Source organism: Megalobrama amblycephala, linkage group LG22 (genome assembly GCF_018812025.1).
Source record: "Megalobrama amblycephala isolate DHTTF-2021 linkage group LG22, ASM1881202v1, whole genome shotgun sequence".
NCBI classification, from domain to species: domain Eukaryota; kingdom Metazoa; phylum Chordata; class Actinopteri; order Cypriniformes; family Xenocyprididae; genus Megalobrama; species Megalobrama amblycephala.
The window spans coordinates 19,465,870-19,483,195 of NC_063065.1; the positions used below are offsets into that span (position 1 = coordinate 19,465,870).

General features: G+C 37.5%; 1 protein-coding gene across 1 annotated transcript in view; it reads right to left on the bottom strand.

The window, feature by feature from the left end:
- nphp3 (nephronophthisis 3) overlaps window positions 1-17,326 on the bottom strand; it is a 38,950-nt gene that overhangs the window by 4,851 nt on the left and 16,773 nt on the right. The window contains exons 11-24 of the mRNA XM_048174795.1: window positions 13,303-13,406; window positions 13,096-13,210; window positions 12,058-12,201; window positions 11,560-11,657; window positions 11,352-11,454; window positions 11,189-11,271; window positions 8,052-8,190; window positions 7,810-7,974; window positions 5,725-5,819; window positions 5,154-5,276; window positions 4,887-5,076; window positions 4,565-4,806; window positions 1,816-1,891; window positions 832-959 (exon numbers count right to left, since the gene is read on the bottom strand). Coding sequence (XP_048030752.1) covers window positions 832-959; window positions 1,816-1,891; window positions 4,565-4,806; window positions 4,887-5,076; window positions 5,154-5,276; window positions 5,725-5,819; window positions 7,810-7,974; window positions 8,052-8,190; window positions 11,189-11,271; window positions 11,352-11,454; window positions 11,560-11,657; window positions 12,058-12,201; window positions 13,096-13,210; window positions 13,303-13,406 — 1,805 coding nt within the window. The remainder of the gene's footprint in view (window positions 1-831; window positions 960-1,815; window positions 1,892-4,564; window positions 4,807-4,886; window positions 5,077-5,153; window positions 5,277-5,724; window positions 5,820-7,809; window positions 7,975-8,051; window positions 8,191-11,188; window positions 11,272-11,351; window positions 11,455-11,559; window positions 11,658-12,057; window positions 12,202-13,095; window positions 13,211-13,302; window positions 13,407-17,326) is intronic.

A 17,326-nucleotide genomic window follows, 5' to 3' on the forward strand; every position in this document is an offset into this window, starting at 1 on the left:
GAAGTTGTGCAGTGTAGAGAGGTCTGTGACAGCAAAGGCTAACCTAAAGAAAAAGAGAGCAACTCTGATGCACTGAGGTCATTGTTTTTGAGCAATCTGCACCCAGATGTGACCGAACAAGAGTTGCATGCAATATTCTTCCCATTAGACAATTAAGAATCTAGCAAAGAACAAAGAATGCAGCTGCAACATGCCACATCCTGTTATAAAAAAAGAAGCCAGACTGAACCAATCAATGAAAACAAAGCAGCTTCTTGGCAAGACTTCAATTAGTCACCGTTATGGGGAGCAAAATGTGCAAATACTGTAGTTTCGAGCTGCTCGGTAATCCGAGTTTGCATCACTCTTTTTTCCCATGCATTGATGACACAATTAGAAACAGAAGAAATAGACATTCCCATATGGTGTACAGACCTACAAATGCTGGAAAAACAGGGGGCAATCCAAAAAAGAATCCTAATGCATAAATAAAAACTTGTGACAGTTCACTTACTGTCAAAAATATTCACTAACAATTCATATAAAATGCTCAAACATTTATGATATGAAATTAAAGCAATTTGTCATGAGAATAGATGCATTTCACTGGTTTTTTTAATGGCTACTGAAATTTTGGTATCATGAAAACAAAGTGTTTAAAAAAAAAAAAAATATGTTATTACACTAAAATATTTTCCAAGACAAATAGTTATTTTAAAGGGCATTTAGATATTTTTCTAATTTTCCATGACTGGAAAACTGAATTGCAAAATTCCAGGTTTTCCAGGATGTCTGGGAATCCTATGTCCTTTTTCATATGTACTAGCCTGTATGAGATTATGATTTACTCACTCCAGGTTGTTCTGAAGGTAATAAAGCACTCCAAGCTCATTTAGAGTCTTGGCACAATCTGCTGAGTCTTTGCCAAGTGTCAGTTCCTCTAGCTGCAGTGCCCGTCTCTTCAATAGTGCGAAACCAAACTAGAGAGAACACACACAAATACAATATGAGAACAACTGTTTTTCACTTCTCTGAACTTACACTAGATTGAATGGGACCAAATGAGACCATGGGCGTCGGAAGCAAAAACATGTGGGTGGGTCCTCCCCCAGAAAATTTGTACTGGAGTTGATTTCCATTTCCTGTATATTCCGGTGCCTTTTAATTAAACAATTACATCTTCTTTTAAAAGTGACCCATATATCCAATATCTGCATTTACACTGAAGTTACACAGCCTAACTTGAAAAACGCTTAACGTGACAATGCATTAAGACAGTAATATTAAAAGACCAAACTCTGCACACAATTTATAAATCAAGCATACTATGTATAGCAAAGCAGAATATGAACTCAATGCGTTTAATTTAGTGACAGAACGCATAGATTAGTACTGATTCTAAGTACACAGATCCACTGTAAACATTCATGTGTTCTAATGGTCTGGTGGTAGAAGTTTTGCCAAACATGTCAGAGGTTTTGGGTTCTAATCTGTCCTTGTATATTTGTTTTCCTCATTAAAACCAAATGTGTTCATCAATGATTGCATATCAAAAGCAGGGACATGTTTGTGTGCATTTTATTTTGTGATTTCATCGAAACGAATAAAGTCTCCACAACAGTTAGCAGTAGTTTGAAGCGCTCATCTGTGCACGAGCTGGAATTGGGTCACTTGAACCATGCAGTGTAAATGCGGCCATGAGATGGTAAAAGTGAGTGGATCCAATATCACTTGTCTTAAAAAGTGGGTAGGTCTTGTCCCATCCACATACAATGGTTCCGACACCTACGAATGAGACACTAATGTGCCTAAAAGTTACTATTTGGCCTTACTCACCATGTGGCCCTTCTGTCGTGCTGTCTTCTGTCTGATCTTGACTGATCTCTTTCTCAACTTCTCAGCCTGTTCATATCTAGATAAAATTAAAACAGAATATGTTTTGTGTAATGTATATGATGTTAATATAATGTATTGTACTCTATATTTTACTTATTCATGAATAAAGGGTATAAAGGGATATGTTCCAAACCATAGAGAGCTGCCTACTTTTTGTAAAAGGTTGTCAGAATGATTTTTTGGAATGATTTTTTTAGTATGATTTCAGAAGGATCATGTGACACTAAAGACTAGAGTAATGATGCTTTGGCATTTGAATAAATTCCATTTTAAAATATATTCCAATAGAATCAGTTATTTAAAAAAATTAATACTTCACATTATTGCTGTTTTACCATGTTTTTGCCCTTGGTGAGCATAAGAGAAACTTACAGTAAATTCTTAAAAATTGTTGACCCCAAATCTTTCAGTAGAGAACTACAAATAAAATACAGTTATATATATTTAAAATAGAAATATTTCATGTATTTCTTGTGCTTATTTGACTAAGTTGTTAGCTTAGTAACATTTAACCAATGAATTTTCATTTTGTATAATTTCTCTATTTATAAATATATAATATACAAAGAACAATTTCTAGTTTGTGAAATAATTGACAGCTGAGGTTTACTAGAACAATTTATATTCAATATGTTTAAGATTTCCAGGCCTGTAAATCACAATTTAAAAATGTCCTGTTATTTCCACATTTACTAGGTTTCCATGGTTCTTGAACTGATTTGCTGTATGTAGAGGGTTTCAGTTTAGTCAACTGTAAGGTTCCATTTCGGTTAGGGTTCTGTCTCAGAAGTAGTTCCCTACATAGACTGAGAGGCAGCTCACTAGATTTTGGAACAAAATCTGCATTTCTGCATACTGGAGTATGAAATTAAAGGTGCAGTAAGTGATTTCAGAGAAAAGTAGATCGGACCGAGCACCACAACACACGTGTAGCCAATCAGCAGTAGGGGGAGTTTACGCTCATGATGAGGGAGGAGAGAGAGTGAGCAAGAGGGAGATTTAAATGGGTCATAAGTTAAGAAATCAAGTTTTCCTTGAGCTTTTGATATATAAGAGGACATTATACTATAAGAATATCCTTTAAGTTTCAGAACTGAAAGTTTCCTTGTTAGTCCAATAAAAGCTTTTATTGACACCAGGCCCAGCAAACAACTTGTGCCGGAATGTGCTTATCTATGTCATAGTATGTGAAACGTCACCTCCACAGAAGAAATCAATGCCTACGTCATTGCATCGTTAGCCCTGCCCACTAGCATGTTAGTGAGGAGAGAAAAGTGATACTGGACTAAAAATAACATTACCTTTCAAAGGACCCTAATGCAAGGAATATGGTTATTTATTTTCAGCAATGTCTATGTCTCAGTTGAGCATTATTTATTTGTATTCGGTATATTTCAATGTGGATTCTTTGGAAAAATCAAATTGCATTTCAGCGCAGGCTTTGCAAACAGACATTTACAATATGGACTCGACAGTAATGCAACAACATGTAAGTAACTGTGTGAATTTCAATGCCTGATCTGATATGTAATGATTCATGTACAGTCAGACGTTCTTTGTCTATGTGTCAGTAAATCAAACCAGTGACTAAAAGGTCAACTTCAGGTTGTTACTCTTAGTATGATGACAATAATCTGTTATTTAAACTGTGATTAAATTCTATATAGAAAGCGAACAAAGAACGCTGCCTTTACAATCGCTATAGCTGTCAATCAAACAGCACAAGGTTATTAGAGACTGCATACTGGACTTGCGCCGAAACTCAGTTCGTTTTATTATATCTCTTAGTTACATCGCATTTGCCCTGTTAGTTATGATGAAAGTATTTGTTTGTGTGCAAAAATTAAGTTGCAATTACGAGATCACTGCTTTCATGCACTCAACATGTCTGTCATCGGCTACAATGTTCATCACTGCAACCTTTCATGCCACGATCCAACCATAATGCCATAGATCTAAATGTAATGCTATAATCAACACTTCATGATTAGTTAACCTTTAGAGCTGTAATAGTAAAAACGTGAATTTTCGAGAGAGTAATATTAGCTATTTCATATGCAAAATCAGTTAGCCAATCACAGCAGTGGGTATTTACACTGAAGTCTCACTGCAAATTAAGGTATTTCTAAATTATGACAATTTTTGATGTAAAAAACATACTAACATTATAAGTGCGCCCCAGGAAACATTATAAAACAAGGCAGTACATGACCCCTTTAAAGAACGGCTGTAGAAAGAGAGATGCCTTAGAGACATAAGAAAAGGTCAGAGGAATATCACTGGAAAAAGAAGGGTTATGATCAGACAAACTTTAGGAACCATGTTAATATTAGAAAAGCTTTCCAGAGCAGGACAGACCTAAGCCAACATCGAGGTTGTGTTGTTTCTGCTCCATACAGGAGTAACACTGGTTTTGAGTTTAAGCTGCTGGAAACTAACAACAAACTCTTGCTTGTATGTACTCTTGTGTACTGCATGTTAATTTTTTTTTGATCTTCCTTGTCATTTATTCATCTTTGCTTTAGTTTTTGCAAATGATAATGAGACATCCATGCTTGCATTGTGTGTTTGTGCATTTTGGGGGTGGAGCAATGAACGCAGAGGTGTATTTGTTTGAGTTGATTTCAAATATCAACAATGATGATTCTCAGAAATCACTTACTGCACCTTTAGGAAAAATGTTCTGTACTTGTTTTGTTTCTGGTAGAGGAGCGAAAGTGAGTCTAGTTCTCTAGCGACGGTGCTGTGCTCAGGTCCGTAAGCGTTTTCACAAATCTCCATAGCTTGTTTGTACAACTGCTCTGCGTTTCCAAATTTTCTCCAATGAACGTAAACCCCTGCCAGCTGGTGCAGGGACTGAGCCACACTTGGGTGGTCCGGGTCCAGAGCCGTCTCTCGGATCTCTAAGGAGCGCTGCAAGGGGGCCACCGCCTTGAAACAACACATTCACATAATTTATACACGCTTTAAAATGAAATACAGATGATCATCAGTCTTTTTGTCTGCATCACCTGGCTGAGCAGTCCCAGGTCTTTGAGGAAGCGGCCCAGCGTCTCGTACAGGTTAGCCAGTCGGCTCATGCTCTGCTCACTCTCACAGCTCTTCTCAAACTCCTTCAGTGAGTCGAAATACTCGGTCGCCATAGAGCACTTATCCTTACCAACAAACTGCCAGTATGCCAGCAGCTCTGAGAAATGACCCCTAAGAACACACATCAGATTTTAGACACATTCACATATGTACAGAAGAATATATAAAGCAAGAACACAAGAACGTACCTCTTGTAGAGGTTTTGGGACACAAACAGGTTAAGCAGACTCATCTGGAGTTTACTTCGATCTTCCTGCTGCTGCAGTAACCATGGCAACTCATCAGCCACCCTCCATGTCACTCTGTCTTGCCTGAACCATCAAAAATTATTCAACAAAATAATTCAGCATGGCAGCTATTTGTAGATAAATGCTTTGTTCTTAGACAATATCAGGCATGTGAATAGCTTAGGACAGGAAAAAAAGGAAAAAAAAAAAAGTTTTTACCGCTAGTCAATATGACTATGTACAATACCAATGACAATAACAATATCAAACAACAATAATAATAATAATAATAATAATAGAAATGAATGTTTGTAATTTATGATTATTTACATTATAAAAATATATTACTACTGCAATAATACTATTGTACTGTAAAATAAAAATGTAATAATAATAATAATAATAATAATAAGTATTATTATTATTATTATATACTTTTATTTTACAGTACAATAATATTATGAACCAAGCAGCTCTGAGAAAAAAACAGAAAAAACACATCCCTGCAATACACATAAAAAGATGTTCTTACTCCAGCTGTTGACTAAAGAACTGGATGATTTTCTCTCTGTAGGATCCACAGCATTTGCCCCCTTCTAAAAACTCTTGGTTGACTGCTTCACATGCCTGTACGGTTACACAAACATCAGCACAAACCAGTTTCACTTTAATTCTGTCAGGGCCACTTTCATCAAAGATGATTGACAATTAGCATACAGTTTGGATTGGCAGTATGATTCTGTTCTGTAAAAACTCACTGCCTGCAAAGCAGTGAGAGCGATGTTAAGCCCCTGTTAGGGTAAACAGAACAGAAAATGAAATTTCTATCATTAATTACTCACCCTCATGTCGTTCCACACCCGTAAGACCTTTGTTCTTCTTCACAACGCAAATTAAGATATTTTTGATAAAATCCGATGGCTCAGTGAGGCCTCCATTGACAGCAAGATAATTAACACTTTCAGATGCCCAGAAAGCTACTAAACACATATTTAAAACAGTTCATGTGACTACAGTGGTTCAACCTTAATGTTATGAAGCGACGAGAATACTTTTTGTGCCAAAGTCACGCCCCCAGTGGTGAACCATTGAAATTTCGAAATACTTATGACGTAATGAACCCTCGTTTACTGAAATCACGTGACTTTGGCAGTTTGATACGCACTCCAATCCACTGATTCGAAACAAAAGATTTGTAAAGCTTCGAAGCTTCATGAAGTAGTGTTTTGAAATCGTCCAGCACTAGATATTATATATATATATATATATATATATATATATATATATATATATATATATATATATATATATATATATGTTTTTTTTTTTTTATTTAAAGCTTTTCACATTTTACAGAAACCACCCCATGCTAGCAAATCAGTAACAAATAAAGAAAAATAAAGAAATAAATAAATAATAACAAAAATAAACAACATTAATAAATGTCTATATATACACATATGTGCAAGTACATATACGCACACAAACATACATTATCCATACATACATATACACAGAAACACAAAGCTTCAAAATAAAATACCAATACCAATGATTACCCAAACATAGAGAAAAAAAACTGAGTAATTGCACACTGCCAGACATTATATAATTCACAGTACCACCTCTCTTAAAGCATATGTCCAAAATGTTGAATTCAATGATCAGTGATAACCTTCTAGATACTCAAAAAAGGAATTCCAAATCTGTAAGAATCTCTTCAGTTTACCAGCAATTTCACATCTGATCTTTTCCATATGTAGCACACTGCTAAACTCTGTAAGCCACATCTCAAATTTAGGTACAAGCTCTTTGTTCCACATCTACAAAATTGCCTTCTTTGCAATTGTCATCCCATATTGTATCGTCTGGATTTGATTAAGGATCACTAGATATTGTTGAATAAAGTCTTTATTTTGTTTTTTTGGCACACAAAAAGTATTCTCATCGCTTCATAACATTAAGGTTGAACCACTGTAGTCAGATGAACTGTTTTAAATATGTCTTTAGTAGCTTTCTGGGCATCTGAAGGTGTTAATTATCTTGCTGTCAATGCAGGCCTCACTGAGCCATCGGATTTTATCAAAAAAATCTTAATTTGTGTTCCGAAGATGAACGAAGGGTAAGTAATAAAAGACTGAATTTTCATTTTTGGGTAAACTAACCCTTTAATGACAATAATTTAATGTAACAACATAATTCAAGAAAAGTGAGTCAAAAAGGGATATAAGAAGGACAAGTTCTGACTGGACGAGAGGAGGAGCTGGGGATGGAGGACGGTGATTAGCTCCTGAGCAATGCGATAAAGCTGCTGATAATACTGAATGGACCTTGTATATAGGGATACTGTGATAGGTGTCGTATTCCTATAGGTAGATGTGGATCAGCTGAGAGTTAGCTGGTGCGAGCTTGACTGACGTGACCTGCCAGAACTAACACTATGCTTGATTTTACTTCTGTTTTAGTTATTTCTCTGTCAATGAGATGTGAAAGTCAGATCTTTACCCAAGAAATATCACAGTACCATATTTAGTTTCATCCACAGAAACCTTAAATGGTGTTTTGCCAAATATAGCTAAAACAAGTACAGTTAGGTCAGAGTCAGAGACATACACACCTGTGGGTGCTGAAAGCGAATGAGGCCACAGGCATAAGTAACGATGAGAAGTCTCTCCAGATTGTAGAGCAGTGAGGTGAGAGCGGGAAAACTGAGGTCTGGGAACAGCTCCAAAGCCTCTGATTCGCTGATGCCGTTGTGACTGGCACATACCAGGCATAATAACTGCATGAGGAGAAGAATAAATTAATAATAGTACACAGTAAATTATGCACTGAAGTGCTTCAAGATGGACTGGTCACCTCTTTCATGATGTGTTTTTCCTGATCTGTGCTGAGTGAGTCTAGCGATAACTTCAGGCCCAGTCTGTACAGTGAGACTGTATCTTGACACAACGCACACTGTTGTAGAGTCCTGTCCAACGTCCAGGAGGATCTGGAGCTGACAAATTAAATTTAAATCCTTATTTTTTCATACACTGAGACAAAATGTGTATTAGTGAGAGACTGATCAATTGGAGTGGAATTTGGCTATTTGAAGATTACTGTAATCTAAAATCATGCCTACCTTGTCACTTAACAGAAGTGTGTCCATTTCAAAATCTACCGATAGCCTTGTCATTGGATAATGCACATTTCCTGTTCTCCAATATTTGTTTTTATCATTTTCATTTTTATCATTTTATTTTATATATGGGTCAATGACGTTATGGGTCTTTTTTTTGTCCTCTTATATTGAATCCAAAAGGATTTAATTATATTTTGCTACATATAAAGCCGGTATTTTAAAGATTTTGAAGTGTCAAAGGGTCATTTGGTTTAACTATCCAAAGGCCAATTCAGCCATTTCATTTGTGATTAAAATATCTAAAAATGTAATAAATGTATATATTTTTTATTCTGGCTTGATTTTATAGCATCATATATCAACATAGTGCAAAATGGTATTAAAATTATGTGTAGAAGTTGTTGCTTTGTTATGAGAAAGAATATCCGGTAAAATTAATTTCATTGATGTCATTCGGAGTAACCAATATAAAAGGGACCATTTTGGATCAAGTCATGCAGTCAGTATGATGTGACAGGATGTGACATCATTCAGACACCTGCAAAGAACCACATGATCGTGAAGCAAAGTAACTAACTCTCTTTTAACTATTTGAAAAATTCATGTTTTCACTTGCTCATACGCATGTCCCGAAACATCAGGGGCCCGTTTCAATAAGGAGGTTCAACCAACTCTGAGTTAAAATTGAACTCTGAGTTGACTTACCATGAAATGGGAAACTCTGAGTTTTCAGTTTCAGAACAGCTGAATTGAGTTAGTTCAATCAACTTTGAGGAAGGTTGACTGAGTTAAGCGCATGCACCACGACTATGAAAAGCCATCATCAATTACGATTCACCATGGCAAAAGCATGTGACAAAATGACGTCTGCATACTTCTGAGTAAATGCAAGCTTAATTCTTATCACAGTTATAATATCAAAGGTGAAAACTGGCAGAACAATTAGTTATTGAACTAATATTCATTTTCATGGTATCCCACATGAAATTGTTAGGCAATTTACTTCCACTTTTAGATCATTTTCTTCACTTTTATTGAAAATAAATGCCTTTCTGATGTGATGGGAAAAGGGAGATGAGCGAGCTCAGCGAAAGGCAAATTCAAACCCGTTCAATCGCGTCACAAGTTGGTTCTGTGCACCCAACGCGCTACTACCTACACCAATGAAGCCATTATTCACTTATTCATTATGTAAATTTGGACTTAGTAACAGACACTCCGAATAATCTTGTTTTCCATTTGCATTAAGATTATTTTTATTACCACACTGGCAGATATTGATCATTTTACTTAAGTAAAATGCACTTAATTTAGATCCCCTCAGGAAACAAGACTAAATATCTTATAGCATTTTCTTATATAGAAAATCCGTCTTGATGTAAGAATTTTTTAGCCTGGATGCCCGCCGAACTTAGCCCCGCCCACAACATTTTTAGGTCAGGAAGTTCGGTCTGGACTCAATCCGTAGAGGAGTAATTATGCCCGAACAGAAACTGTTCGGACCAATCACATTTGTCAGGGCGATGATTGACAGATTATCACCAGAAACATAATCAGCCACGTCATCAAAGAGCGCTTGGGTTGAATTAGTTTACAACAATGATGGCTGTTGTTGAAGAACTGAGATGTGTAGATTCCGCCATCGCGTCCGTTATAGAAGATATCGACAGCGCATTAATTGGCAAGTACTCCGTGTATACTTAAATTCTTTTTACAACACCGGCAAAGATTGTTTACGCTCATCTTCTACTAGTTCCAGCATGTGTGCAGTTGAGTTCTATTGACAACTATGCGTCGCTCAACATACATCACTTACTCTGTAGCTCTGATTGGTTGTAGGTCTATCCAATTGAGGTCTTTCCTGGATCAGTATGACCTCGTCAGGCTAAGAATTTTTAGATATTTGTACTTGAAATAGGACAAAAAAAATACTCAGTAAGAAAAGCTTTTTTGCAGCTTGAAAGAATGAATGAACTATTTAAAAATCACTTGCATTTTAAAAAGGGGGAGGAGACCGAAAGAAACTCTGGGTTTACCGAAGAAAACCAGGTTAGGTTCACAGAGTAAGTTACCATGGTAACTGGCTCCGAGTATAAGTTACCTCTCTTTCAGAAACGGGCTTGACTTTCCCTGCTTTCTCTGCTGTGCAGCAAAAATTATGTACCAGTTATCAATGTAAAGCTGCTTTGATACAATCTGCATTGTAAAAAGCGCTATATAAATAAAGGTGACTTGACTTGACTTTCTCGAGTTTGACATACCTCCAATTCTGAAACGGAAAACCCAGAGTTTCCCTCATTTCAGGGTTAACATACTCAGAGTTCTCACTTAACCCCCTTTCTGAAACGGGCCCCAGGTCATTCCGAACAACCGCTATAAACAATGAAAATGTTGTAATATTTTAAAAACTTGTACTAAATATAAAATGTTTGATTGTTCTTTTGCTAGCTAGCTAGATATCAGCCTGTTAGCAATGTTTGAAAATATCGTCATTCGGTATAACCAAAAGTGCAATTCGGTAAAAACAAAATTTTGGTAAAATATATATATATATATATATATCTTTGTAAATATTATACATTAAAAATTATATTGAAAATGAAACAAAATTAAATAACTTGCTGTATAAATATTGACTATTGAAAAACACCCATGACAGTTGTCTAAATACCAATTGCCCTATAGACCAGGTCTAAACTTCATTTTGCACATACACTCATAATGATCTCATATTAACTAGTTTTTTTTTTTTTTCACTGACTTATATACAGACAAAGAGAAGTGTGCACACACAGAGCATTAAATATAAACAGGAAACAGGAAATATATTTTAAGACATAAGATTTTTCAAACACTACATACATCTACTTACTGTGTAATGAGTCTGGCCAGTAGAGAGATATAGAGTGCATTGCATGTTGCAGCTGAACGGCAGTGTCTCTCCAACTTTTTTTCCTGTTTGACAGCAATACAGGCAGACACTCAAACTCCACATACATAAACACAGATGAACACAGACTGACACTGATGTTTACCTGATCTTTGGTGAGTTTGAGGTCAGTGTTCACACACTCTGTACTGATGACACTCTTCACTTCTCTAGGATTGAGTGGGTCCAGGTGCAGTGTGGGCCACAATCTAAATAGTTTAGTATGTTTGGTTATTGTCTACCTGTGTATTTTATTGTATACATGAATAATATCTAAAATCAAATTAGTTGTTATGTGTTTGTGCATCACAAACCTCCATGCCTGTGGGCAGGTCTCCACATTAACTGACACCAGAACTCTCACATTAGCAGGAAGAGGATCAATCAGCCACTTCATGTGCCGCTCGGCATTCTGGGAAATACAAAACTAACAAAATGAATGCTGAACATTATTAGATATTAAAATTTAGGCTGATAACGATATGCTGATAATTATTTCTGTGCTATGGTCAACAACTGATAAATGGCTAACAAACATTTTTTAAAAATTCTACACTATTTTGTCTAAATAAATTACAAATAAAACACTAAAAACAAAATATATTATTTTAAATGCTAAAGATAGATAGCAATTTTAGCAATATGTTTTACAACTGTTTTGACAAAGTGCAATAAGTGACAAAGTGTCAAATCAATAACCAAGAACTCATGTTGGTGTTTAGTTGTGTTTCTTTAGCAGCAGAGATCTCTAAACATGAGCACAGACAAACACCACAGCTAACCATGAGGAAGGTAATTTGAGGAAGCGTTACCTGTATCTGGTCAATGGAGTCGATGATAATTATAATATTGCCATGGTGACGTGCGGAAAGCCTCTCTAGCCAGCGTGGGAACTCCTCGAGGATCTTAGAAGGGTCCATAGAGAGGCCAGAGATAGACCAGAAATGCTGAAGCAGCTACAGGGATGATTGAGAGAAAACAGTTGGTTCAGAGGAAAGTTTTAGGTTCAGTTAACTTTGCTTGAATTGTGTGCCTATAAAGCGCTTTATGTAACACTTATCTCTACACTAAAACCAAACCCTTTACAAGTGTCTAAACCACCACCACCCAAAAAAATCAGATTAACCTTTTTAGATGTCAGACTTCCACTGTCTGTGTGCTATGATGATGTGCCAGGGCTTCAGGTTGCGACAGGGCTAATGGAATGCTTAATTTGATATTTCATCGCTTCCTGATCTTCTGGTCATTCTTCTGAATTCCATACATGACTGGATGGATCTTGTGGTTATTTGCATCTTCCCATCTATCAAATTTTATCCACATTATCAGATTCTGAAGAAACCTTCAGCTAAACATTTACACCTTGTGATTCTACAGAAGTTGTTTCCCTTTCAAATTCTTAAGTAATGTGTAGACTGTGACTTGTTGGGGAAACCTGGAGTTCTGGAAGAGTCCAGATCTACAGACCTTAATAAACCTCAAGCAAAATCAAAGAACGACCTAGTGTGATGTCATTTCAAACAAAATCATGCCAAAACAAAGTTTGTTTGGTGTTCATTTCAAGACCAAAACAGCTGGCCAAAGTTAAAATAACAGGAAAGTTTGGTCCAAAGACCATTGGTCCATGGCGAACATGTAATAGGTAGGTGAGCTCTGACGCTCCGTCGTCTTTGACGTGGAAATCCTCTCAGGTTAATTTCTTCTGTTCAGTATGTCGAGGTCATAAACATACTGGATTAGCCACTTTATAGTAAAACCTAAAGTTGTACATCTAATTGAAACTGACACTGTCACTGTTGGAGAGAGAGAGAGAGAGAGAGAAAGAGCGAGTGTATGTGTTTGCATCTCACCTTCACTGTAAGGCGTTTAATGATGAGCACAGGATCTGTGCTGGTAGAGAGCGGACGTCCCGTGAAGTGATAAAGGATGAGGGTATTCGGAGAGTTTTTCTGCTGTAACTCTATCCTGCATAGACATGACATTGTATACTGTGTGATAATTGATGTACATAATTATTGTGCAAAAATACCTATTATTTAGAATTAAAATGAAATTACCATTTAGCCAGCAAAAGAGATTTGCCCGATCCAGGTGCACCAGACACCAGCAGTGGTGGGGTGGGCGGAGGGGCGGCTACCATGTCATTGAGTCGATCGACATACTATGAAAAGAACCAATACAGCATTCAACTCATTGAATTTACACATTTCCACAGAATCCCACTGATTTATTCTCAGATTTCTTTTGGGCCTACTCAGTTAAAATGATTCATCAATAACTATGTTTACACATATACCAAAAATTTGACTATTTCCATTAATCAGACTAAGGACGCAGTAAGATGTTTACATGACAGGAGCAAACCTCTTCACTCCCGTTTACATGCCATTTTTATTATTCGCTAAGAACTGTGGTTGTTTTTACCACCATTATTCACATAGCCCAATGCACAGCACAAATAATGAACTCACATACAGTAGGCATGTTAGTGGCCATTGTTTTAACATACTTATGTTAAATACAAAACACATTTCTATAGATGTATTGGATTTTTTCGGTGCCTAAAATGACTACATTGCAATGTTTTCGACCATCAGTAAACTGCATTATATTCATGTTGAGCAACATTGTCAACCTGAACACAGTTTCTTCAGCAGCCCAAAAATGTGAGGCAGGACAAAGGTCCATAGCGGATAGAGGGAGGAGCCAAGATGGAATCAGGAGCCTGATCAACCGAGGTAAAGCTGTAATGAGTGAAGACCCAGGCGGAACCAAGGAGACGTAGACCCAGGGTGACATGGAAGGCCAAATCAGAGCCTGAGGGATAACAGACCACGGTGCAGCTGAGGGTTGAAGGGCCAAAATGGAGTTCTTGGCTCGTAGGCTCAAGGTGGAGCTGAAGGATCCTCAAACCAAGGCGAGGCTAATGGTTGAGAAGCCAAAGGTGGATCCAAGCAGCAGGGTAGAATCACTGGAGGAGCCGAGGGGCTGAAGGAAGACAGTGGAGGCAAGGCAGAGGAACTAGTTGGCTTAGGCAGAGGAGGAGGAAGAGGGAAGCTGGGCGGGACCATCCTTGACAAAGTTGAATTAGAGCTGGATAGGACCAATGTCGGCGAAGGCAACTTGAAGCTGGGAAGAGTCAATGTCGACAAAGGCAACTTGGAGCTGGGAAGAGACAATGTCGACAAAAGTGACTTGAAGCTGGGAAGAGTCAATGTCGACAAAAGTGACTTGGAGCTGGGTAGAGCCAATGGCGTCAAAGACGACTTGGAGCTGGGCAGAGCCAATGGCGACGAAGATGACTTGGAGCTCGGCAGAGCCAATGGCAACAAAGACGACTTGGAGCTGGGTAGATCCAGTGGCGACGAAGATGACTTGGAGCTGGGTAGAGCCAATGGCGACGAAGACGACTTGCTTCAGGGCTGAACCAGCGGCATTGAAGATGACTTGGGACTGGGCTGAACCAGCAGAGACAAAGATGACTGGGACTAGGCTGAACCAGCAGGGTTCAGCTGGCTGGGCTTTGGGTCCAAAGTGGGGCTGGCACTGTCCTCATCAGCAAGGCAAATGGTGTATGGCGATTCGCACTGAACCAGCACCCATTCCATAGGCGTGCTCTCATGCCTCGAGGCTGGTGTTGAAGAAGACGCATAGTGAGCGGTCGGGATAATAGATCTAAGAAGTCCCTCATGTGATCCCTGCTCAAGGAGAACCAGGCGGACTGCAAGTATATAAATTTTTCTTCTTCCCTATTCTTTTACTCGTTTTGAGGGTTTGGTGTTCTGTCATGGGTAGCATGTGGTATAAATCCGAAAATTATGCATGATACCAGAGGTCGCGTTAACGAAAAATTTCCGTCATTGACAGAATATTTTTGCAGTGACGGAAAAATCTGAAGGCCGTCCGTCATTTTGACAGATTACACCGAGGCTGATGTAACTTGAAACTGTAATTCCCACCCCTATCCAGATGGTGGTGAGTGTGCTCCAGTGTGGCAGCAGAGCACGAGTTCAGTCTCCAGAATAAAATGAAAACGATGCGTTTGATTACACACAGGCAAGCACCCAATTTTATAATAATAAAGTTATAGTACTTGTACTTACATAATTAAGTTTCTAATCCAGTTTGTTTTGTTTTAAATGGTTTGTTTTGTTATTTGTCTTGCTCACTATCACGTTTCTGGTCAAACGAATTGCTTTTCTGAGGTATAATGTAGCCTACGTGACATACGTGAAATAAAGTGGATTGGATTGGATTGACATTGTTTCTAACACTGATTGAACTGATTAAGATGTGATACAGATTTCGGTAAGCTACTGTATCTTGCAATATATTTTCTGATGTTCATTCATGTTTATTTCGTTCTGTTAAGTAGTAAAGAGGAAGGGATGATCGCGTTCAATCACAATCCGCGACAACTGTTCAAGATGAAAACTGAAAAGTGACGCACGGTCTTTGTTCAACTTTCTTTTCATAATATAAATAAATGCATAGCCTAGACCCATAGCTCCTGAATAAAAATGAAAATGTGGACGAAAAAAGAAACTATTAAACGTCTTATTATCATTAAAATCTAAATACGGGTAATAATTGATTATGACGGAATTTTTACTATCCTGTCCATCAAAATGACGGACAGTGCGAAAGTCTAACGCAACCTCTGCATGGCACAGAATGAATGAGAGACTTTAAAAAACACAGAACTAAAACAACACATTTACCATTAACGACACCACACAATGAACTGAGGGAACTAAGGGCTTAAATACACAGAGGATGGTAATCAAAGAAACAAGGAACAGATGAGAACTAATCAGAAAGCAAGGAAACAACCTACCAGTGATGGGAATAACGGCGTTATAAATAAACGGCGTTACTAACGTCGTTACTTTTTTCAGTAACGAGTAATCAAACGAATTACTTTTTCTCCCGTTACAACGCCGTTAGCGTTACTGAAAAAAAAAATGCCGCGTTACTATAACTGAGCTCACTGAAGCGGTTTTCATCCGAGTAAGCTCTCTCTCAGCCATAGGACCTGCAAAGTTTTTTTCTCTGGTGTGTGCTGCGGTAAGTCATACACAAATATAATTTTAAACTGATAATAATGTACGATGCGCTGTGTGTGTGTCTGTCAGAGCATGCGCGCGAAGCGCGAGCTCAAACCAGAATACCCTTTTTTAAGCTTGATCGAAAATATGTGAAATTAGTTTTTTTTCTAGTCGACTAGTAGTTGTTCATTTAAGCTATTAGTTGACTAATCACATTTATATTAATTTAATTTCTTAAATACTGGAGAGAATAAACCATAATAAGGAGCATTTACATAATATAGGCTATACACTCAAGGGCACGCATAATTGCCATAAAGGACCGGCAAAAGTAATGATTATGAGTGTGACAAAAACAGCAAGGAGACATTTTAATTGTTTATTAATAAAGTAATGTTTTCTGAATCAGTGTCGGCTGCAAAGATGAAGTTGACATTGCTGATTCTCATTGCTGATCATCTGCTCATATGGACGCGCCTAGAGAGATAACGCACATTTCATTCGGATTAGGCTATATAATCAGAGTAGCCTCTTTCTTTTCGTTTTTAATTACTTCACTGAGAGGCAAGCAGCCTCTGAGTTTCGGTTCATTTAGCCTGTAAGACGCGCTTCAGTTCACGCGCCAGTGATCGCGCCCGCGCCTCCATGTCATAATTTTATTGTCTGCTATATTTGCTTGTTATATATTAAATCCAAGCAATTGGTTGATGAAACATTGATTAAAATTAAGATACAATTTTTACAAAACGAAATTCACTTTAAAGAAAGGCTTTCTACAAAGCAAAACTTAATGAATTGGTCAAAATCATATCTGACCCACTCCATGTCTCCCGATATATTTGCGCATCTTATGATGCATCTTACTCATGCTGTTCACTTTTCATAATCGAATAAATGGATTTAAAACATAACATAGGACTATTTAAACATAAATATGAAACTACGTTTTCTTTAATGGCTACCAACACAGTACAGAGAAATTTCATGTCGTGAGCAAGAGCGGGTCATGAGTCAGGAGTCAAGAATAATTTAT